The sequence below is a fragment of the Plectropomus leopardus genome, chromosome 5 (assembly GCF_026936395.1).
Source record: "Plectropomus leopardus strain MGB_pleo_1.0 chromosome 5, ASM2693639v1, whole genome shotgun sequence".
NCBI classification, from domain to species: Eukaryota; Metazoa; Chordata; class Actinopteri; order Perciformes; family Serranidae; genus Plectropomus; species Plectropomus leopardus.
The window spans coordinates 14,292,985-14,317,028 of record NC_142180.1 but is presented as its reverse complement, the minus strand read 5'-3'; the positions used below and the strand labels follow the sequence as shown (position 1 = coordinate 14,317,028).

At 40.0% G+C, this 24,044-nt stretch overlaps 1 protein-coding gene across 1 annotated transcript in view; it reads right to left on the bottom strand.

Moving 5' to 3' along the window:
• Positions 1 to 24,044, bottom strand: part of hmcn1 (hemicentin 1) — a 105,081-nt gene that overhangs the window by 7,275 nt on the left and 73,762 nt on the right. The window contains exons 45-96 of the mRNA XM_042514831.2: positions 22,457 to 22,738; positions 22,154 to 22,321; positions 21,052 to 21,165; positions 20,688 to 20,774; positions 20,384 to 20,575; positions 19,659 to 19,832; positions 19,455 to 19,568; positions 19,006 to 19,151; positions 18,764 to 18,914; positions 18,289 to 18,486; positions 18,091 to 18,204; positions 17,793 to 17,980; positions 17,553 to 17,649; positions 16,698 to 16,859; positions 16,423 to 16,536; positions 16,123 to 16,325; positions 15,301 to 15,382; positions 15,031 to 15,162; positions 14,734 to 14,883; positions 14,336 to 14,495; positions 14,097 to 14,221; positions 13,794 to 13,977; positions 13,354 to 13,451; positions 12,957 to 13,235; positions 12,664 to 12,860; positions 12,434 to 12,515; positions 11,235 to 11,371; positions 10,997 to 11,138; positions 10,675 to 10,819; positions 10,186 to 10,313; positions 9,936 to 10,092; positions 9,561 to 9,682; positions 9,231 to 9,395; positions 8,932 to 9,039; positions 8,503 to 8,640; positions 8,265 to 8,399; positions 7,244 to 7,513; positions 6,698 to 6,888; positions 6,252 to 6,465; positions 5,955 to 6,089; positions 5,306 to 5,496; positions 5,070 to 5,151; positions 4,179 to 4,448; positions 3,911 to 4,081; positions 3,641 to 3,811; positions 2,475 to 2,645; positions 2,211 to 2,381; positions 1,892 to 2,062; positions 1,591 to 1,761; positions 879 to 1,025; positions 586 to 723; positions 299 to 420 (exon numbers count right to left, since the gene is read on the bottom strand). Coding sequence (XP_042370765.2) covers positions 299 to 420; positions 586 to 723; positions 879 to 1,025; positions 1,591 to 1,761; positions 1,892 to 2,062; positions 2,211 to 2,381; positions 2,475 to 2,645; positions 3,641 to 3,811; positions 3,911 to 4,081; positions 4,179 to 4,448; positions 5,070 to 5,151; positions 5,306 to 5,496; positions 5,955 to 6,089; positions 6,252 to 6,465; positions 6,698 to 6,888; positions 7,244 to 7,513; positions 8,265 to 8,399; positions 8,503 to 8,640; positions 8,932 to 9,039; positions 9,231 to 9,395; positions 9,561 to 9,682; positions 9,936 to 10,092; positions 10,186 to 10,313; positions 10,675 to 10,819; positions 10,997 to 11,138; positions 11,235 to 11,371; positions 12,434 to 12,515; positions 12,664 to 12,860; positions 12,957 to 13,235; positions 13,354 to 13,451; positions 13,794 to 13,977; positions 14,097 to 14,221; positions 14,336 to 14,495; positions 14,734 to 14,883; positions 15,031 to 15,162; positions 15,301 to 15,382; positions 16,123 to 16,325; positions 16,423 to 16,536; positions 16,698 to 16,859; positions 17,553 to 17,649; positions 17,793 to 17,980; positions 18,091 to 18,204; positions 18,289 to 18,486; positions 18,764 to 18,914; positions 19,006 to 19,151; positions 19,455 to 19,568; positions 19,659 to 19,832; positions 20,384 to 20,575; positions 20,688 to 20,774; positions 21,052 to 21,165; positions 22,154 to 22,321; positions 22,457 to 22,738 — 8,156 coding nt within the window. The remainder of the gene's footprint in view (positions 1 to 298; positions 421 to 585; positions 724 to 878; positions 1,026 to 1,590; positions 1,762 to 1,891; positions 2,063 to 2,210; positions 2,382 to 2,474; positions 2,646 to 3,640; positions 3,812 to 3,910; positions 4,082 to 4,178; positions 4,449 to 5,069; positions 5,152 to 5,305; positions 5,497 to 5,954; positions 6,090 to 6,251; positions 6,466 to 6,697; positions 6,889 to 7,243; positions 7,514 to 8,264; positions 8,400 to 8,502; positions 8,641 to 8,931; positions 9,040 to 9,230; positions 9,396 to 9,560; positions 9,683 to 9,935; positions 10,093 to 10,185; positions 10,314 to 10,674; positions 10,820 to 10,996; positions 11,139 to 11,234; positions 11,372 to 12,433; positions 12,516 to 12,663; positions 12,861 to 12,956; positions 13,236 to 13,353; positions 13,452 to 13,793; positions 13,978 to 14,096; positions 14,222 to 14,335; positions 14,496 to 14,733; positions 14,884 to 15,030; positions 15,163 to 15,300; positions 15,383 to 16,122; positions 16,326 to 16,422; positions 16,537 to 16,697; positions 16,860 to 17,552; positions 17,650 to 17,792; positions 17,981 to 18,090; positions 18,205 to 18,288; positions 18,487 to 18,763; positions 18,915 to 19,005; positions 19,152 to 19,454; positions 19,569 to 19,658; positions 19,833 to 20,383; positions 20,576 to 20,687; positions 20,775 to 21,051; positions 21,166 to 22,153; positions 22,322 to 22,456; positions 22,739 to 24,044) is intronic.

Sequence of the window (24,044 nt, the reverse complement as noted above, 5' to 3'; positions counted from 1 at the left end):
AAAAAATGTCTGAGTTCAAGGTATTTCAGCACCGAAATTTGGTGTCAAATTCAAGTACTTCAAGCAACTAAACCACCATGCATGAATCCTGTTATAAAGTTATTTGCAGTACTGTAATATATATGTGAGTTGTAGTAAACTGGATAAAATGGAACTCAAAGTTCATCACTTGTTAGTTTTATGAAGTTTAGTTTTTTTTTTCACTGTTTTCCCTGATTTTATACAAAATGCAGTCTGGTTTAAGCGATAAATCTACCTACCAATAAACCACAAAGTCTGCATATGCTTCTTTATTTACCTTGATGCTGATGTCAGCGTGTGAGGGCAGCTGCAGGATGTGTCCATTCACTACGATGTCCAATAACAACGCTCCATCAGAGTCCAGGCCTCTGGCAATGTGGGTCATCCTCAGGATCTCACCTACCAAGATCCAGTTAGACCAAAGACATCTCTTAGGTTTCACACTACTGGCATTATTCACACCCAGAATCATCAGTCCACAACAAGCACCAGATTGAGCCCACAATGTGTATTTATATTAATAGCTCAAATTGTACAGACGCAAAAAGGCCTGTTCAGTCTTACCTGTGGCAAACTCCACCTGTGTCTCTCGCCTGAAGATGCCTCCTGTTAGTGTGTAGCCGTTCACAGCTTCTCCTACTTCCTGTGCAGTGGTCCAGTAGACAGGGTTCAAGATTGAGATGAGCTTTCTCATTGCAGGACCTTGAAAGCAAAGGCAGAAGGACAATGTATTTCATTTAATATAATTATTGATAAGGTTCAAGAGAGCTTAGGTGTAATGGTTGTATAGACGCAGGTCTTATTTCCTGCAAATCACAGCAAAACAGTTAGACATATTAAATGGCTAGTAAACTGACCTAATGCCCTTGGCACATTAGTAATAGTGGCCTTAATGATTTTGCTGTCAGACTTGCTGTCTGTGATAGTAGAATTGAGGATAGCGATGCCAAACTCAATATCATTGATGTTCCCGATGATGCTTCCTCGTGCTGTCTGTGGCCCACCTGAAAACAGAGAGAAGGTTATTTGAAACCTTTTAAACCAGGGCAAATTGAATTCTTCCTAAAACATGCAACGCAGTTTCAAGTTAAATTTTAATTCATTTTAAAATGACCAGAAGTTTAGCAAAAAAAAGAAGAGAAAAAAATATATTTAAAAAAAAAAAGGTAAAAACAAAAACTAAAGTAAGAAATAATTATATAATAATAATAATAATAATAACAACAATATGTCATTTTCTGGACTTTTTTTTTTTTTTTTGATTTTTTTCAATATATTTTTATCTACTTATAATATTTCTCTCTCTCTCTTTCTTTTTAAAAACAAATTTTGAGGTCATTTTCTTTTATTAATTCTTCTAATATATTGTAGCTTGTGGGACATCTCTTGCCTTTTTAGCCATGTTTTCACAGGAAATCAAATCTAATTTCTTATGTTTCAGAGGTTTACATGCATGTAAACACAGCACAAAAAAATGATGTTTTCCCAGGGGCCAAAGGGTTAAGAATGCTTCAAGAGCTGAGCTCAACCACACACAACATACAACATATATTTCCAAAAATGTCTCACCTGGGCAGGCCTGAGCGTTACACCTGGACAGCTGAGAGGAGTCTCCAGGACACGGCCGACCACCATTGACAGGAGACGGAGTGTTACAAAGACGGACACGTGTCCTCTCTCCACCTCCACAGGAAGCAGAACATTCTCCCCACGGCTGCCATGAACCCCAGTTACCATCAACTGCAAATACACATAAATCACCAAAAAACAGACACATGGCGGGGCATTTTAATCACCTCATTATCAGAGTTTTAGGGGCAGTTTAGTCTAAATACACAGTCCCCTCACAGCTTTAAGCATACTGACTCACCAGGACAGTTGGTTGTGCCGCATCTCTGTATCTGTGTATCTGCACCTGCGCATGCTCTCCCGCCATTAGCAGGTCTGGGGTTGTCACATGTCCTGTGGCGCCTCATCTGACCTCCGTTACATGACTTGCTGCAGCTGCCCCAGCTACTCCACGGACCCCAGTTACCACTGACTGAGTCAAAGAAAGTCAAATATCAAAGACACAAAAGTAATAGAGATAAGCCAAAAGAGCAGATGCATTACTGGAGAGAAACCAAGAATCACAAGACATTTTCACCGATATACAGATATAGAGATTTTATGTTTTTGGTATGGCTCACCAGGGCATGGGTCACTGTTACAGAAGTCAATGTGCACGTCATTGCCTTCACACTGCCTCCCACCATGCTGAGGCGCTGGGCTAGCACAGAGGCGTGTCCTCTGTCTGGTTCCGCCTCCACATGAAACACTGCAGGCTCCCCAGGTCACCCAGGACGACCATTTCCCATCCACTGGAGGCCACAAGTCAAGAAGAAGCAGGAGCATCAGTAACTACAATCTCTTTCTATCTGATTTTATCGTAAGAACAATCCCTGAGCGCTCACCAGGACATGGTCTCTCTTTGCAAACTTGTGTTTGGGTGTCTGTGCCCTCACACTGCGGCCCATCAAATGCTGGAGGAGGGTTGTTGCACAGGCGGATTCTGGACTGCATACCCTTACCACAGGTCTCACTGCATGGGCTCCATGGCAGCCAAGACCCCCAGTTACCGGCCACTGCAGGAGTATAAACAGACAGTCAATACATAAAGGCCTATAGTCACATATTTAGGCACAATACGTTGCGATGTACTTTACATGAGTATTTCCATTTGATACTACACAATACTTCTATCCCATAATATTTCTTATGAAATATATAAAATATTGTCCTTTTTACCCCGCTACATTTTTTTGAAAGCTATAGTTACAAGTTAATAATAGTATATAATAGTACATTTTATTTATTTGGGCAGCTTTCGGGTAACTCAAGGACACCCTACACATACTACAATAATAAAACAACAAAATATCAGGACATAAGCAAAACAATATACAGTAAAAAGCTAACGATAAGTAAAAGGTAAACAACAATGATCACACAGAATAGGCAAGTCTAAAAAGGTGTATTTTGAAGTGGGATTCAAAAGTCAGGAGAGAGTCAATACCATGGGTGGTTTGTGGGAGAGTTCCAAAGATGAGGGGCTGCAAGGCTAAAAGCTGTGGACCCCATAGAACATTTAAAAAAGCCTTTTCCTCCATGTTTTCCAAACTAATTTGCTAAGGTTTCAAATGGTCAAATAGCTTGTAAAAGGTTTCTTAACGTATTGACAATCCAGGTTTCCAAGGGTCAAACCATTGATAAGTTAAGTACATTTTTGCAGCTTACATTCATGTACTTTTACAAAACCAATGACTTTTTCTTTCACTGTGATGCTGCAACTTATACTTGAGTTAAGGATGTGAATAGCTCTTCTGCCACTGTTTAGGCCCATAATTCTGCATAATGGAAGCTTGTTTATTGTGGCCCTGAGAAAATCAAGGTAAATCTGGGTTTAGCCTGTTGGTGGTAAATAGGCAATTTCTAATATGCAGTTACACAGTTGAAATAAACAGCACTGAATAGTGTTTAGATTAGACACACATTCCTGTCAGGTGCACCTCTAATGCCACGATTTCAAACAGCTGACAGTCTTTTGCCACATTTACAGAAAACATATTTGGTCACTCACCTGGACAAGGTCTGACACTGCACATGATGACCTCCACTGCCTTCCCCTCACAGGGCCTGCCTCCATGCTGTGCTAGAGGGTTGCTGCAGGTCCGAACCCTGGTTCTATTGCCTTGACCACAAGTACGAGAACACTCCTCCCAGACAGACCACTCTGACCAGTTACCATCCACTGTGGAGGTAAAAAGGTATCCCAAAGATTTTGTCATAACAACTTATCTTCTTTACAATCACTGAGGTTGAGTCACCTGATATTTTAAAGCACACTCACCTGGACAGGGCTTTCCCTGACAACTACGTGTCTCTGAGTCTGATCCTGCACAGTGGCGCCCCCCATTGGCAGGTACAGGATTGTTACACTGTCTCAGCCTCCTCTGGGACCCGACACCACAGGACACACTGCAAGGACCCCACTCTGCCCACTCTGAGTAGCCGCCATGAACTGGAAAACAAATGGATGCATGTTAACACAACATATCTAGCCATTTGGTCAGTTTCGATGAGTGCTTGTTTTAGCTTTCTTATTTTGTCTTGCTCACCTCGGACAGTGAGAGTGACCCTGACCAGCACGGATCCCAGGAGGTTTCTGGCCACACATTCATATTCAGCTGTGTCCCCCTTCTGGGCACTGCTGATCCTGAGGGAACCGTTTGGCAAGGTGGAGAATCGGTCGTTGCCCAGCAGGGGGCGCCCCTGGCGGGACCACTCGATCATGGGAGTAGGCTCACCCTCTGCCTGACAGTTGAGCACAACTGTGGTGCCGGCATCCACCACCGTCTCCACTGGCTCCACTATGATGGTGGGTGCACCTGTAATAATAATAATAATAATAATAATAATAATTATTATTATTATATATATATAGCACATTTAAAAACAGATGTTAACAAAATGCTGTCACAGACAAAGCAAAGGCAGGAACTCAGGGAATTAATAAATTAAACATCAACAAGCATGCAAACCAGATGAAAGTTAGTTAAAATACTAAATGAATGAAGTTTTAAAAAGTATAAAAATCAAACCAATAAAAGATAATACAAATAATACAATAAATTATATAAGACTATGACAAAGATAAGAATAGATGAGCAAGAGGTAGATGAACAAGTAAATAAATTAAAAATGAAAAGATGGTAAGAATAAGACATAGAACAGATACATAGAGTAGCGAAGTAGAGCAGCAAAATGAATAAAAAGAGGAAGAGAGATAAAAATGAAAAGATAAATAAATAGTTTTAAGAAGTGATTTAAGGGCAGACTCATGTGATTAAACCTTTAAAGGGAAATACCGCTGATTTTGCACATCAAAATAAAACTTTACTGAACATGAGGATGACAGGGAAAATAAACACTAAAGCTGTCATCGTTTGTTCATGCAACTGCCACATTTTATGCTAAATATGACTGACACAGAGCAAATAGGCACTTACTTTGCAGGGTGAGTGTGACACTCCTTTCCACCACTCCAGCATCATTTGTTGCCACACAAATGTAGTTGCCTGCATCTTCACTCTATACAAAATGTAAAGAAAACGCAGTCAGGTATAATCGCAAATGAGTTAAAAGAGAAATTATGTTATACTTTATAAATGCCTGCTTAAAAAGCTGCACTCAATCAATATTATGTAAGGTGTAAAACATAAGAGGTGTCAGTCAGTTTTCCTACCACTGTGCCATAGATGGCCAGAGAGCCGTTGTCCAGTTGTCGGATGCGGTTGCTGATCTGAATGTTTATTCCACTTTTGCTCCACTGGATAGTGGGAAGAGGGTCTCCCCGGACCTCACAGTTAAGGATGGCATTACCACCCAGAGGTTCAATACGGTTGGAGTGTGGGTCCCCATCAATGATGGGAGGCTCTTGAGACAGACGAAGAACTTGTTTTCACATTATGGACACGTAACTTCATTTGGCGCTGAGTTGTGATCTACATGGTAACACTTAACTTTGAATCCCCCAACTCAGAATTTATAAGCAACATACAAACATTTAATAAATGACTTAAAATACACTATAAAGTACTTGTATTTAGCTATATGGACTTTGATAAGTGACAATGTATAGTATTTGTCAACTATTTCTCTCTTGCAGACATAATTTATATTATTACAACTGTGTTTACTATATGTTGTGATCCATTATCTGTTTATAAACCAGCATCCACTTATGGCAGGAAAATACAACAAAATGACCAGTAAACCATTTGTAAAGCATTTGTTAAACGTTTATAATGCTAAATAGGGGGACTTAAAGCCAAGTGTTGCCAGATAGAAAAGTAAAATTAAGTTCAGATAGTTTCATGGCAGTGTGGTTTTACCTTTGACATAGACAAAGCCCAGTGACTTGATGGTTCCTACGCTGTTTTCTGCCACGCATGTGTAGGTGCCAGAGTCATCTTTGCTCACTCTCTCTATCACCAGCTCACTGTGGCCGTTTATGTGGTCGTAGTGAACTAAAGCATTGGCAAAAAGTTTTAAAAAAACAATAAGAATACACAGTTAAAAGTCATTATTTTGGTATATCACATACAACTACGAAAAAATGACCTTATTCTGATGGATTTTTTGAGATTCACATGAGACATTTTCCCTCTCAAAGTGGTCTTGTTATCTACCTGGGATGATGTTGTTGTTGAATGCCCATGTGATTCTGGGAGGGGGGGTGCCACTGACTCCACAGGCCAGCTGGAGGCGCTCTCCCTTATTGAGGGCCACATCTCCGAGCAGCTCAGTGAAGGCGGGGTGAGTGTGAACAGACACGGTTGTTGTCTGACTGTCCTCTCCAACTACATTTCTCGCAACACATGTATAACTGCCTGCATCGCCAGGCTGGTACAGATGGAGGGGACATGAGGAGAAAGGGAGCACGCAGAAAAACAATCTTTAGATGTGTATTTTGACACAAGACAAGCTTAGCATTTCTCACACAACACGCATTAGTGGTATTAGAGTTATAAATAAGATATAATAACACATAAATAGATGGAACCATAGCCACTTAGGCTAAATTTAATAAAAAACAATTTATTAAGATAACTGTTGTTTTCTCTGTTTCCCTTACCTGAGCAATGTCTATTACCAGCTCTCCAGAGGGCAGGATTGTATACTCCCCTGTGCCTTCACTGAGAGGAATACCATCCTTCTCCCAGGACAGGCTGGGCTGAGGGACCCCCTCTGCCACACAAACCAGCTGAGCCTGACTGTTTTCCACCACTGCTACCTCCTGCTCTCCTCCACGGATGGAAGGTGGGACTGCAAAGGTAAGGAGTTTATTTTTCATTATCACTTTAACTTTAAAACATCAGCCTAGTTTATAAAATGTACAACCAGAGGGGATTGAAAGTCCCCAAACCCTGTACACTACATTTAATATTATGACGCAAATTAGTTGGATCACTTTATGAAACAAAATTTTAATTGCTATAGCATCTTTGCAATGAGAAACAGAAAATCTGGAGAAATCGCTGTATTACATTCGGTTAGATCAGTTTAACAATATATGTCGATGTTGAAGGTCATACACTACAGAGACACGGCATACAAAGAGAAAAAAATGTTTTATGCAAACTCTACGTTTATTTAAAATACTGTAATGACTGAAACTTACTCTGCACAGTGAGGCTCATCTCGTGGCTAACGGTGCCCGCTGCATTGGCAGCAGTGCAGGTGTATCGGCCAGTGTCGCTTGGCTGGATGAAAGCGATCTGCAGGGATCCTGAACTGAGCACCCGCTGGCGCACAGATTCAGTCAGCGGCTGCCCATCTTTATGCCATGTGACTGACGGGGGAGGGGACCCATCAGCTTGGCAATGCAGCGTCACAGAGGAGTCCACAGGTGCCAGGTATGTGTGAGTGTCTGAGCTGATCACTGGAGGGACTGCAGGACACAGCAAATAGAAATATTACATGGAGTTAAAACATTTTAAAACGAGTTTTTTTTGACAGCATAGGCAAAAAGTAATTTGAATGTTAACCCTTTGAAACCTGGTATGCCATCAGTTTTCTTGTGCTGTATTCAGACATATTTCACATGCACTATGAGAAATCATATTTGATTTCTTGTGAAAACATGGCTAAAAAGGCAAAGAGCAATGTGGCAGATGTCCCAAAAATGGCAATAAATTAGGAAAAGAAAATGACCTGAAAATTAGTTTTTATAAAAGAAAGACAGTGAAATATCATTAGAAGATTAAAAAAAAAAACAACAACCTTTTTTTAATTTATTTTTTCTTTCCTTTTTTTTTTTTTGCAAAATTTAAGGTAATTTTCTTGATACTCATATCTTGAAACTTTGCCCCATGTTTTTGGAAGAAATCAAACCAATTTGCTCAGGTTTCAAAGGGCTCAAGTTCAGGTTAGATGACAAGGGAGTGCAGGTTTAAACTTCAAAGATGCATTAGTGTTACTTACAGTATTATGACACTGGGAACATAATTAATAGTCAGTTCTGACACAGTTCTGTGTTATAAGTTTGACATTGTATCTTCTTATTTTTAATAAAAGTAGCATTTAATGCAGTGCTTTAGTATCAGAATACACTATATTAAGTGTTGTTCTTACACCCCACTACACAATTGTTAAATATTACAAAATATGTCAAGTTACTATTACTTGAGGTTGTGCCTTACCTTGGACTCTGAGTTTGGTCTTGCCCAGTGCGGTGCCTGCAGGGTTTTGAGCCACACATATGTATGTCCCTGAGTCTGACACAGAGGCCTTAGAGATCTGCAAACTTCCATTAGGAAGCACTGTGAAACTTCCACCTGGCATGAAGCAACATAGGTGATGTTATGACAATATACTTTTTATTACTGACACACACACACACACACACACACACACACACACACAGACAGGATTAATTACCTGTGGTGGGTATATTAATGCCCTCCTTTTGCCAGGTGATGGTGGGTCTGGGCGAGCCCGTGGCCCTGCAGGGCAGAGTGACGGGGTTATTCAGGATCACATCCAGGGTGGACGGATGAGACTGGATCACTGGGAGCTCTGAGGAGGGGGATGGGAAAAGAGTGATGCTCAGAAAGATCTCAAGCGAAAGGAATAAAGTAGTAAAGTAAAAGCATGTCAGAGTCATAAAACAGTCATAGGATAATATAAATGTCATATATGTCAATGTATGATTGAATAATTGATAACTAAAATATATCACTTTTTAAAAAATTCAATCAGAATCCGTAACTATAATATTAAAAAAATGAATATTTTTGGCTGGTTGCACTCTGCACAGCCCCGAAACAGCAGCGTGTCTCTTGATATTGTCCCTAAAGATGTTCTTACCCTGCACTGTGAGCTGCACGTGGCGGTGGGTGGAGCCGGCTGCATTCTTGGCCGTGCATGAGTATCTTCCTGCATGACTGAGCTCAGCTGAGGTGATTTCTACTGGTCCTGAACACAGACATCAAATCAACATAATCAAAAAGCTAATCAAGTAAAGTACCAGTTGAAGAATCAACTGAATACAATAATATTAACATTACTAATAACAGAGTGTGTGATTAGAATATTTTGCTTGTGATCTAAGGCAGTTGGAAAATTGTACCAAATAAAAGTCATATTTGCATTTATATGATTCTGACCTGTGGGCAGGACGCTGTATCCCTGTCCCTCTGTGGGAAGCTTCACACCATCTTTGCTCCAGTGAATTGTGGGCTCTGGGACACCAGATGCAGTGCAGGCGATGACCACTGGGGACAGTCTGGTTACAACTAGTTCTGTGGATTCATCTGCTATAGACGGAGGAACTAACAGGACACAAGATAGACCATGTAAGGAAAATATCTGATCTTAAAATAAAATGTTACAAATGTTTACATCAAAAACATCAATTCAATTACACCACAATATAATATCTATGAACATACTGTAAGAACAATAATTAATTTGTCAATTAGTGCTGCGCTGCTCACCGTTAACAGTGAGGTGGATGGATCTGGAGTCTTCCCCTGCTTCATTAGAGACCACACATTCATACTCAGCTGTGTCCTCCACTGTGGGTGCTATGACAACCAGGGAGCCTGATGATAGTAATCTAGAAATAACAAAAAATAACAACAAGAATGTTTGAAATAGTGTAACTATGATGTCCATGCTATATAAAAATGGCAAAATTAATTAGATGTATATTTTCAAAAAGGTTTATCTTACAATAAAGCATCCAAGCAGTGAAGCTATTAATGTGGCCTAAGTTGACTATAATGAAATGTCTCTTAATTTCCAGTTTTGTCTAAGTAAGTTTTTAATACTTGAATTAGGAAACAGAGAGAGAGAAAACCTGGATCAACCTGTACATATTCTGGTTCTGGTCAGTATTGATGGTTCGACCATTTTTCATCCAGCTGACAGTTGGTTTGGGTATGCCGGTGGCTTCACAAGACAGCGTGGTCTGAACATTGACTGTAACTGTAACATTGGTGCGGCTGTCAGCGATGGAGGGAGGCACTGAAAGATGAGAACCGAGGATCAGAAAAATATTGGTTGACTGTGAAAAATGTAAGTATTCATGTGTTTTAAATACACATATTTTCCACCCACCATATACTTGCAGATCTACTCTCTTGCGTTGCGTTCCAGCCTGATTTGTTGCCATACACAGGTAGCGACCAGTGTCAGTCACCTGAGCAGAGTGAATGTGTAATGACCCATCCTCTGCAAATGTGTACCTGCACGTTTGTACATACAAGATACAGAATGAGGAAAATCCAATAACTAAGTTGTGCTAAAATATTAAAATCCGCTTTAAAATCTACTATTATTTAACTCGATGGACATCGGTTTTCTTGTAAAGCATTCAGACACCCTTTGCAAGTAATTTGCCTTTGAAATGGGATTTCTTTAAAAAACATTAAAAAAAGGTCATTGGCAACTTGGTAGTAAAGTACTGCAAATTGCAAAAAAGAAAGTTAGGTTTTCCATGGGTTAAAGTGTGCAGATTTTTTGCAATGGTCATATAAGAATAATAATATTGCTCATTTGAGATAGAATCTGTAAAAATATGTCATTGTTGGATTTTTTTGGATTTACCTGGCATTGTTTCCTGCCAATATGGCACCATGTTTCCTCCAGGTTACGCGAGGCAGTGGCACGCCACTTACAATACACTCAAGCACTACTGGCTTGTTGATGTGCACCGACATTGCCTGGGAGCCTTCCTTGATAGTTGGGGCCACTGAAACCACAGGTGACACATACGTAATTGTTTACTCATTTGTAGCTGCATGATGAATTCAGCTATATGACCAATTAAAGAGGAAACTGGAAAAAGACTAATTCTCTTTTTTAGTTTAGAAAGGATATACAGATTATACATATATGCATTAGTTGAGGATAAAAGATGCAACTGTACCATTGACAGCCAGGTTAAATTCTCGTGTGGTCGTGCCAGCGATGTTGCTGGCCACACAGGTGTATTGAGCTTTGTCGCTTAGCTCAGCCATGTTAATCTGTAAGTAGCGGCCACTGGACAGAATACGCACACGGGCGGAGGCCTACACAAAGGTAAAAAGTCATTTGTGAACACATTTCAGGAGAAGTCAAAGCACTGTGTGGACAGTTGTTACTTATTTGTTAGTTTGACCTCTAACCTGCAATGTTTGGCCATCCTTGAGCCAAGTGAGAGTTGGAGGTGGAACAGCATCAGACTTGCACTCCAGAGTCACCTGTCTCTTCTGCAGCACTGACACGTCCTGAGGCGTGCTCTCCCCCACAATGTTAGGAGGAACTGTTACAGGAAAACAAGAGAGAGAGCAGGACTGATATTAAGTTTATGACCCAATCTCATCTCACTTTATTTATTGATTGAATAGACGAGTATGACAGAAGAAATATTAGTATGAGTATGTTTATCAGCTAAGTACAAATTGATTGAATCATCCTGTCTTGTACATGTAATATTATAATATAAAAACTGATATACCGATCAATTTTTTTGCCCCCAATCCTGATCCGAGTCATTTTATATTGAGTATCTGCCGAAACCGAGTCTCGATCTGATACTTGTATTAACCTGGATAATAAAGCTGCGCAATGCACACTTCAAGTACTTTAAAATTATTAAAATTAGTTTAATAGCTCTGCAAACAATGCAATATCTGCATTTAAACAAAGTAAACAAACTAAAAATATTTTATATGGCTCTTATCAAAATTCCACTTAGTGCAGCATTAGTTTTTCAGCAACATAGCAAAGTAAACAAAGTCAAATATGTCTTCAGAAATTGCTCTCAAATCCACTTAGTGTAGTATTTTAATAAAAGTATAGACCACTATAAATGATTATTATATATTATATATGATATGATTTGTGTTATCATAATTCCACTTCAAAGTAGTGTTAAAGCTTAACTTAAACTTTCTCTGTCACAACAAATAAAAATCAGTCAATTGCGCGTCTTACAGTGTTACTGTAAAACTAGTTCATTAAAAATGAAAAAAAGTCAATGCCGCTTTAGGAGGTGTAGCAGTAAAGTTGAACATGAAAAAAGTATCAGTTTCTACTTATTGGCCTAGCAGCATTACAATAAAACCTGAAAATCTGCTGCAAATCATGCTCTCCGTTTACGACACCTGTGTGACAGCGGATGTAAACAAAGGATCAGGCGGGTGCATGCTCAAAATAAAAAATATCAATCAATTTAAAAACGCGTTGATAGGGACCAATACTGATCCTTATGATCTGACAGGGAACAACTTAATTAGCTTTAAGTCATAGACTGTTTACACAGTGTTATATACAGTCAGTGCACACTGCAGTGAGTATTACACCTTACATCTGTGTTACCCACCATGCACTCGAACCAGGAACTCCTTGTCATCATCTCCTGCTGGACTGTTTGCTAAGCAGCTGTATCTGCCTGTGTCTTCCAACTGAGTGCAAGTGAAAAAAAAGATGTTTAAGATTCAAAATCGCTGCACTTATGTTGTCATGTACAGTAGATTATGAAAATTTGGTTTTAATCTTTTATAGAAAAAATATGCTTATTAAAATGCCCTGTAACAATCCCTGGTCACTGACCTGTGCCGAGGCCACACGAAGCACCTCTCCTCCCCGCAGGAGGCGCAGACTGTCTGTCTGTGGGAGCGGACGTCCATCCTTCAGCCAGGTCAAAGAGGGTGTAGGGATACCTGAGGCCTCACACTGGAGCTCCAGGACATTATTAACCACAACAGATACTTCTGCTGGGGCACCAGACCCCTCAATGTGTGGAGGGTCTGACAAAAGGACAATTACCAAACAAATTGTCAATTTTCATCCGCAAGTCAAGAGCAGAAGCTGGTGAATAAAAGCTGTAATCTGCTTTTACTCACCCAGCACTTTCAAACTGAAGTGGCGACTAGCTTGACCAGCTGTGTTGTTCGCCACGCAGGTGTAGCGTCCTGTATCATTGACCTGGGCTGGGATGATTTGCACAGTTGTATTCAGGTTGATAAATTTGAGGTGGGAATCAGGAACCAGAGGCACCCCTTGCTTGAGCCAGGACATAGTGGGGGTTGGATTCCCATCAGCAATACACTGCAGAGAAGCCAAGTTTCCTCTGACCACAGTCACATCCTCTGTGCTGCCTGCTCCGTCCAGACTGGGGGGTACTGAGGAGAGTCATAAAAGATATGGTGAATTATTATTTAATGCTGATAAGGGCCCTCAGAATGGTGTTTGATGATACATTCCTAAAAATATAGATATGAGTAATGTTTTCAGACTCACCATGCACCTGCAGGTTATAATGCCTGTTGTCCACTCCTGCTCTGTTTGATGCGACACAGGTATAGGTGCCTGTGTCGGACACCTGGGTTCGTGTAATCCTAACAGATGAAAAGGTACAACATATAAGTATCCTGTAACATTGTAACTGTCACTAAACATGTTTTTGGTTTTCCTATGAAAACTTTTTCTTGAGGCTGGCAACATTTATTGGGTTAATGAAGTTCTTAACACTTTTAATTGTTAGAACAGCAGTAAAATCTCTGAAAAGGCACATCACAGGCAATGGAACACTTTCTAATGTAAACCATTACAGTGAAACTGTTCGACAGGGTGAATTTCCATACTAATCTAATAGTAGGAGAGTAGTAGAGATACAATAGAAGTTGTTAATGAGGGATCATATGTCATAAACTCTCCCTGAAACCTGTCCACTGACCTACCGGAGCACCTGTCCAGCGGAAAGAAGCCGTATGTGGGAGGACACCGGCAGAGGCAGGCCATTTCTCAGCCAGTTGAGCTGTGGCGGAGGAGAGCCTGCAGCAACACACTCTATGTTGACAGAACTGTCCAGAATTGTGGTGAGCTGCTCAACTGCCTCACTGTTTCCATCTATCACAGGAGGCACTGAAAATGTGAATGTAAAGCAGAGTCAGTGACATAAAAAACAAACTCCTCATGCCACCATAAAGGATAAATGACTGGTTTTACTGGACGTTGCATGTAGTGAAATGACAAAAACCCACCATACACATTCAGATTGAATATCCTGTCCTCTTCTCCTGCAGTGTTGGTGGCCACACAGGTGTACTTGCCACTATCAGTGGTTTGAGCTTCAGTCACAGTGAGGATGCTGCCATCTGGACTGATCCTGAACACAAAAGCAGCATCACATCATCATTATAACATCTCTTAACGGTGGATTTATGTATGTTAAAATCCCTAATTTTCTTCTGCTTCATTCTTTTTTCGTGGTAAAAATGACCTGAACCCCTCGTTCCTCGTGTTGTTGATGACTTCTCCATCCTTTAACCACTGGATGGTTGGAGGCGGGGTTCCCTGGACTCGACAAACCAGCTGGATGCTTTCATTTAGCAGGACTCCCATTTCACTGGGCATCTCTGATCCAGAGATACTGGGAGGAACTAAGAGAGAATCATTGGTCTTAGTACAATCCCTCAAATATTATGGTAATCACATGTATTTTATGATGATATATAAGCTTGACAGCATATGGTCAACACAAAAAGCCTGACAAAGGACATGTCGTTACATTCTTTGAGGCTTCTATGGAATCAAATAAGCTTTCTTTAATTTGAGATTCGTTTCTAGAAAAGGATTATAACTTTTTTATAGTGCCTAAGGCTGTACATGTGCTTGTACCTTGTATGGTGAGATGATAGCTCTTGCGTGTCTTGCCCTCCACGTTGGAGGCCACACACGTGTATGTGCCGCTGTCGGAAAGCTGTGACCGTGCAATTTGCAGCTTACTTCCTCCTGAGAAGATGTGCATCTCCAGAGACTCTGAGTTCTCTAAAGAAATATGAAATTAATATGTTTGGTATAATTTAACTGACAATAAGAGCCTACATGTAAGGGTGGATGAGGATGACATATAAGATACATATGTGGTTTGTGTAATAAGCTGCACAGCTCATTTACACCTAAACACAGCCGTACCTATCGGTCGTCCATTCTTCAACCAAGCGAGGCTCGGCGGAGGGATTCCAGTGGCATCACAGGCAAAGGTGACTGGGTTACTGATGGTTTCCACAACACTCTCTTCTGCTGGGCCATCAATACTGGGAGGTACTGAGGAGAAAATGGACACAGACTTTTTTGATATTATATTTTAAATGTTGATTATTGTTTGAAAAAGACAGTATGTGTTTCATGTAATTTTTAAGATGATTGAATAAATAGGTTTGAATAATGTCTATGACATGCTACCATAGATATTCAGGTGGAAGTTCTTGTCCACTTGACCAGCAACATTGGTGGCCTTGCAAACATATTGTCCAGTATCAGACACCTGAAGAACAGAGAAGACAAATAAGAAGATGTTAAAATGTGCCAGAAGCTCAGTGAGCCAAGCATTCATTTTACATGTTTTGACCCATTACATTTTTTCTGGCCCTAACAGTACCTTTTATCTGCCTTTTAGTCCCATTCTCATCTGAACCAGCAGCAGTTACTTGGCTTTATGCTGTATCTACACTGTACTAGAGGGTGACACTCTTGTCCTAACCCACTCCTACAAAAAAACTCCTGTCCCATACCAGTCCCGAAAGAATGACTCTACCATGCTAACATTCTCACTCATGTTAGAACTGCATATTTATATATCAGACCTGACCTATTGTTATTAGGATTCCCATCCCACCTGCTTCTCATTGACAGTCCCATCCCACTCACATGACGAATAGTCTAATTGTCTCTGATCCTGCCGGAATCAGACAAGAATACCAGGACTTAAAGTAGAAACGTCAGCCTCTACCTGTACTGTACCATCAATGTATATACTGGTTCCACTAGTCTTACCAATATCACAAATATGTAAACTTTTTCCCTGCAGTAAATTATTCTTTTGGGATGCAAAATCCTTGAAGGGAGACGTGATACATTTACGTATTTCATTTAACCTCTATAACTGAGGTGACAAAGACAAGAGTGGCTGTATCGGTCACACTTGGCACGCAACAGCTGAGAGATGTTGCTGAGAAAATAAAAATGATAGGGAACCAACAACATGCCGTCTATTTATATCATCACCTCCGAGCCTTTGATTTCAAGCATCTGTCCCTCTGCCAGGATGCGCAGGTTGGCTGATTCTGTCACCACCCTGCCGTTCTTGTACCAGGTGATGGTGGGAGGAGGGACAGCGTTGGACTCACACTCCAGTGTTACTGAGTTACCAACAAGCACATTCACCACCACAGGAGAGTCCCCACTACTGTCCCGGATACTCGGAGGAACTGAGAGGCCGAGGAGACAGGAAAACATTTACCGTCAATTTATGATGTAAGGTCAAGTGCCTAGTATACATTAAACACAGTGTGGATGTGGGCTGACCGAAAACAGTGAGGTAGATGTGTTTGTAAGCCTCTCCTGCAGCATTCATGGCCACACAGCTGTACTTTCCTCCATCAGATACTTTAGCTTTCAGAATCTGTAACGTACGACCACCTGAAGGCACAAATGGACACACAAACACATTCAGCATCTACTGTAATTGTGTAATTTGCTGCTTGTCTTGATCACTTATATGGCATGTTTATATTAAGATATTCTAATTAGTCCTTTAATGCAAAATGACTTATGTTGTTCATTCTATTAACTCTCTGTACCAGGCATGATGAGAGCATTGGTGTTGGCCTGGATGGGGCCCCTATCATTTAGCCAGCTCAAGGTGGGAGGAGGGAAACCAGTAGCTTCACAAGAAAGAGATACAAAGTTGTTCACCACCACAGTCACAGTCTCAGGGCTTGGGCCAATAATGGTCGGAGGCACTAAAAGAAAAAAAAATCCAACAAATATTCAGTATAGAAAACAGTGGGTTTTTTTTTTTATCTCAGAGTGCAGTCTTAGACTGTCATAAAGTGAAAGCAGAATTTTCTAAATTGAAGGAAATGTAGATGTTTCTTCAGTTCAACTTCAACAAATTGATTAAATAAGATAATTTAGAAAGTTAATGTAATTTAACTCTTTAAACCCTGTGCAAATTGACTTGATTTCTTTAAAAAGAATGTACTGAGCAACTTAACAAGAAAACAGAAAGAGTTAATTAGCAAAAAGTTGCAAGAAAATTAAATGAAATAATCAAAAAAGGTAACAAGAAAAACAGGAAATGACCTAAAAAAGTGCTAAAATGACATAAAAATTAAGAATCGACTTAAGGATCGATTTTTTCTACTGTAACCTCATTTTAAATACATAATTGTAATAATTACTGATTTACTTTTCTTGATACTTTCATTAACTATTTTATAATTTTCTGATTATTCTCTCTAATTTATAGGTCACCTACTAATTGTTTTTTGCAATTTGCAAGTTGCTGACTGTCTTTCTTGTCGTGTTTTTGAAGGAAATAAAACCAATTTGCTCAAATTTCAAAGTTTTAAATACTTAAAAGTGAAAGGTGTCTAAACTCAGGACAAGAAAACTGATTGAGGAAAACTGAATGCATTTCACACGTGACTTACCATGAACGTTAAGGTTAAAGAATTTTTCTGCACTTCCAGCCACATTGACAGCCACACACACATAGCGTCCTGTGTCCGATACCTGAGCGGTCAACACCTGATGGTTGGGAAAGATGGGGAAATATGGAATCCAGTAAGAACATCTGGAACATGATCTACTGTACATAGAAGTAATATATTGTATTAAAAGGATGGAACTTAGAGTGGTTTTATGGAAAAATTGTGCTTCTTGGTTGTTACCTGAAGTGTTCGCCCATTGTACAGGATTCTATGTGGCCCCTCAGAGCTGACTGGCTGGCCGTCCTTAAACCAGGTGATCTTGGGGGCGGGGTTTCCATCCGTGTGACACTCCAGTTGTGTTGTTTTGTTGACTAACACTGTGATCTCGTCAGGCAAATCGCTGTCTGTTCCCCGTATGATTGGGGGCACTGATGCAGGACAGAAAAAGACGATGAGAAACTGTTCTATGTAAAAAGACTTTATCCTTGCTCTATTTAACAAACAGAGTTGCACTACAAAGAAATGTGTTTGTACTCACATAATACTCTAACATCATACTGAATAGAGTCTTCTCCTGCTTCGTTTACAGCCACACACGTGTACCTGCCTGAGTCTTCCACCTGGGATCTTGGAATCTGTAAAACTCTGCCACCTGAGAATAAAACTGTCGAAGATTAGTATGAACTCATTCTCTGTCTTGCTTTCTCTAACTCACTGTTTTTCTTGTCGATCTCACCTGGCAAGATCAAAACTTTGTCACTGGAGGTTAGCAGCTGTCCATCTTTGTACCAGGTGAGTGTTGGAGGGGGGACAGCATTTGTCTCACAGTACAGAGAGATGGGATTGTTGAGTATCACATCTCGAACATCGGCGACAAGGCCTGGGGAAGACGTGGTATCACCGAAACCCCCAGGCCTGTTGAAATTAGGTGGAACTGAAAAGGGGAATATAAAAAGAGAATAAATATTTACGCTCCACTTTAAGTATTTTTGAAAATGTAATTTGTGTGGTTGAAAACATAATCGAAGCCACGGCTCTGCATTTATCTCATAGACAGCTAAATGCTTTTTTTCGCAGTTATTCACCATTTTCAATATGTAGTTCTGATATTACAGTAAAACACAATAACAACATCACAAGAATACTTTTTGAGCCCATGAAATGCACAAATAGTCTCAGTTAACACGTTGCCATCAGTCAACCCAGTTCACCTTGTATATTTACATCAAAGTCCTTCTCATCCTCTCCAGCTATATTGGTGGCTACGCAGGTATAGCGGCCAGTGTCTGACACCTGAGCATGCTGGATCTGAACAATACGACCGTTGGCTGTTATGGACACGTGATCATCTGTCTGCAGAATCTGTGGTGGAAAAAAGTGGTTGTAGCTTATTACAGGTTACTTTGTTTACATTCTCCCATCATATCCCATTGGAATCAAATCAGATTTTTACCTGTCCATCCTTGTACCACTCCAGTGCTGCAGTAGGAAAGGCCTGAGCGGCACACTCCAGGGTCAGTGTGCTGTTGACCTTGATCTTGACCTCTTTTGGGGCCAGTCCTTCCCCTGGGATATCATTCTTATTGATCTGAGGGGGAACTGGAGTCAAGACACAGGTTTTAGATTACATTGACACATGTATATATATATATATATATATGTTTTCTGTGATTATCTTTCAACCATCAACAAGAATTGGCAGGTTCACTGTCACATGTTAAACTATTGTTCAAAACTTCTTCACTGATCATTTTCAGTGATTTTAGTTGTATTTGTATGTTCATGTAAGCGCACACACAGTAAAATGTGCTTTAACGAATATTTGCCAAATTAATTTTTTTTCCTATTTTCTTTTCTGATGAAGAAAGATACAGCATGTTTGCAAAGATGCAAAAATCTCACCATAGACCTTGACCTCATAGTGCTTCAGTGTCTCTCCAGCCTCATTAGTGGCCACACAGGTATATCTCCCAGCATCCTCTTCTTTAGCATTGAGAATCTGCAGGGTGCGTCCACCTGTGGAAGCATGGGTGATTAATGAAAAAAAGGCATACTATTGTATTTTAGTTAGTTTGAATGTATAGTCATGTGCATGTGATCTCAAACCTGGAAGAACTCGGACGTTGCGGCTGGACTCAAACGGAGAGCCGTCCTTGAGCCAGGTGATGAGAGCCGCAGGATAGGATTGGACTTCACACACCAGAGAGGTGGGGCTGCTCAGAGTTACTGTCACCTCCTCTAAAGAACTGTCAGGACCTGCCCCAACAATGGTGGGAGAAACTGGCAAAAAAAGAGAGAAGATGAATTAAATCTAGAACATGATTTAAACCTCAGCAAACTGGCCTAATTTCTTTAAAAAAAAAACAATGAGAAGGAGAGACCCAGAAATTAAGAAGACATTAGTAAAAGGTACAAAAAAAATACCTGAACCAAACCAAAAAAATGGATGAGAAAGTAAAAACAAACAAGGAAATTACCTAAACAAACTGCTTAAAATGTTTTAATTATTCTGCAAATTAATTTTAAATGTATATAATTATAATAATCAGAGACACTGATTTCTTCAAAATTTTCCCTAGCTTTAAAAAAAAAAAGATTCCTAAATCTAATAATTCTTTGCAGTCTTGCAGGACATTTCATGCCAAGTTGCTCATTGCCGTTTTCCCCATGTTTTCAAAATAAATCCAACCAATTTGCTTTAAATACTTGTCAAGGCGTCTGAGTGCAGCACAAGAAAAATGATGAAAAATGAAATTGATTCACACTAGACAGGGTTAATCTCAAATAGTGCGATTCATCCTTGAAATTATTCAGAAGAATTGAGTTTGTACCCAGGACATTGAGGTTGAAGTGCCGGCTGCGATCCCCAGCAGTGTTAGACGCCACGCAGCTGTACCTGCCGGTGTCTGCAACTTGGGCGCCAGAGATTTGGAGGAAGCGACCATGAGACAAAACTTGGTGGCGTCTGTCAGGCACCAACAGCTGTCCATCCTTTAGCCATTTAATCTCTGGTACAGGGTTACCTGGGAAAAAAGGTGAGATTTAAGTGTTAGTAAAGAAAGATTACAGTATCTTTAATGTCATTTGCATTAAGGGTTAATGTCAATACGGAGATGTATTTATTGCATCAATTACCTGATGCCTGACAGGTGAGAGTAATGTTGTGTTTCTCCTTGACTTTAGTATCCATCACTGTTCCCTCATCCACAATGCTTGGTGGAACTGTCGAATTAGACTGAAAATCAATAATGGTTCTCACTGTCTCAGCTTTCACAGTGAGATTCATGTTCATCACATCGCATCGTGTTGCATCACATCACATCACATCACATCACATCACATCACATCGCATCACATAGCATGATCTATAAATGTAAACAAACTTTCACTTTTGATTTAGACTTTTAGGTTGTATTTTAATCTGTACATTGAAGTCAACACTCTCATTAAATATAATACCATTTAACAAAATACTAAAATAGGCTTAAAATGTCTTTACCAAGGATGTCCAGGTCAAAATTCTTTCTTTCTTCTCCCGCACTGTTAGACACAATGCAGGTGTACCTCCCAGCATCCTCCACTGCAGCATGCATTAGACGCAGGCTCCGGCCCCCTGGAGATTTAACAGGCCAATCATTGTCATTTATCTGTTGTCATCATGGAATGTTCTCAAAGGCCTAATCTGCATAAACCTGACTTTTTGTTCACTAAAGGAAAACATCCCAAGGACGTGTAAAGACCATTTAAAGCCTGTTGAAAGTAAATCACCTCTCTTTGAAAAATGGGATCAATTAACAGGAAGAATTTAGACTCTGAGGCTCACAGCTGTTAAAACATTAACAAACCATTTTAATTAGATTCAAGACTACCTGCATCTGTCCCTAAAAGCAACTTTGTCTTCACAGGGTTCATGAGAATCTTGCCAGAAAAAAAGTGACATCAAGACAAGTTTAATTCTACTTTTCTACATCTTACACACAACTGATTCACCTCGACATCAATCCAATGGCATTTTTTTGGTTCCCAAAATATTCTCATTACTCTGAGTTTATGTACAAAATGTAGATAAATCAAAAAGCAAATGGGTCAACTTGGCAGAGCATGGTACTTTTAGTTCTGCACATGCAATTTAGGTAGTATGCTTAAGTTCAGGGGCCATGGTCTGATATGGGAGCACCCAATACATCTTGTTAAATATTTAAAAATACAATTTAAAGTAATTGCCCCTGTTTGTCTTCTTTCTGTCTGTTGGGTCTGTTAAGTTTGGCCTCAGCTGCAATGATCCTATAACATGTTATTACTGGTGATGTATTGCAGTTGCTTAGCCTTTGAAACCCAGCTAGGAAGCAAAACAGTTCAAGTTACTGCTTTGAAAATTAAAGCTATCATTCACATTCCTCGCTTGCTTTTCTTCAGTCTGTTCTTCCATAAATTGGGACACTAAATTGAGAGCAAATTTTTAGGATGTTTGGAGATATCTGACATGACATACAACACCCCAAGACCAAGCTTGAAAAACAATTAAAATTTGAAATGTTGTAAATTTAATGAGCTTTGTAACTGTAACTTTATCAAGCTCAGACAGTCTAAAAGGAACTCACCTGAGAGAACACGCACGGAGCTGGTAGCTTTGATTGGCCGACCATCCTTCAGCCAGGTGATGGCAGGGAGGGGGATGCCTGAGGCCTCGCAGCTCAGAGCAACTGGGTTCTTCACAACAACACTTACATTTTCTGGCATTTGCACCTGACCAATTATACTAGGTGGGACTGAACAACAGGAAGGGGAAAGAGAAAAAGGGACAGAAAGAAAATTTAAAACCTTGAGATGGACTGTAAGTCTCCAAACGGAATGAAGAAAAAGACTACAGCAAATACATTAAAAAAATAATAATAAATTTATACCATGTACACTGATGTCATGCTTGCTGTCAGCCTGTCCAGCCACATTAACAGCGATACAGGTGTAGCGCCCCGTGTCTGACACCTTAGCATCTTTAATCTGCAACAGCCTCCCCTCGTTCAGGACCTTGGCACCGTGCTGGCCTGTGATAGGCCGCCCATCTTTAAGCCATGTGACTGCTGGTCGTGGCACGCCCTCTGCAGCACACTGTAGAGTCACATCGCCTCCTTTCATCACAGCAATGTCATCGGTATCGCCCTCACTGCGTCTGATGGAAGGGCGGACTGAAGTGAGAGAAACAAGTGAGTTGGTGGACATGATCCCTTAAGAGATGCTTAGCATTTAAAGCACAGCCAATATACGTTAAGTATACATTATCAATGGTATGTTATTTCATGCTGTATGGCTTTTAACAATTTTCTGCATGAATATATATCTTTTCTGTCATACTGTCATTCACAGTGTAAGTGGATCAAGTTATGTGCTTGATGCTTTGGTCATTTTAAAAATGTTACGAAGATATATTAGAGATATTTGAACTTTTTTTTTTTTTAAGATTTTTTTTGGCATTTTTGCCTTTGTTAGACAGGACAGAAGATCGTTATTGTGAAAGGGGGAGAGAGAGGGCATGACATGCAGTAAAGGGCTGCGAGCTGGAATCCAACCCGCGGCCGCTGCAACAAGAACATTGCCTTCATTTATGGGACGCCTGCTTTATCCACTGAGCCACCTGACGCCCTGGATTTGAATATGTTTTTTCTTCTTTTGATTTCTTTGGTAAAAAAAAGGCATTCCTTTGGTGTCTTGGACTCAGTCCAAGTGAAGGGTGTTGAAATCATTTCAGTTTGGGGGCCACATCAAGTTGATGTCAAGTGGACCAGACCACTAAAACCATTAGATACAGTTTAACAAAATTTGAGACAGTAAAAAATGCTTGATTTACAGGATAGGTGTAGTTTGAGATGTCCTGAACTCAAATATTTTAGTTATGGTCTGGAATTGTGAAAAATGTTTGTTATAGCACCTTGATTTTTAAATTTTAAGTCATTTCAAGAGAGAAACGTGGGACTTTTACTTTGGAACATTTCTAAATTTATACAAAGAAATGCTTGATGTTTGTGGTATACAGTCAGAGATATCCTCAACTGAAATATACCAATCAATGTCAGGAATTATCTACTAGACTTTTATTTCCAGCAACCCAAAAATCAAAGACGAAAGACAATTCCTCACAATTTAGTGGTATTTACTTTTAATTTGTCAGAGATAAAAACAGTCGGGCTGTAGTATTAATGACTTCTTTGCTAAGTCATCCAGAGGGCCTAAATGGACTCTTGGGCGGGTTGGCTCTGGCCCGCTGGCCTTGTGTTTGACACTGCTGGTCTAAGCCCTAGAACAAAATACTAGAAATAGATTATATTTTCTGTGGACTGTTGCTTTTGCTTGCAATATCTTTAGCACACTGCTATTGCCTCCTGACGTGTAAAATACATCACTCACCCATGCTTTTTTAAAGCATGTTTTTTAGTAATTAAACCAAACTATAGTTGATGGGTGGATTAGATTTGTCTGACAGTGCAATGCCCAATC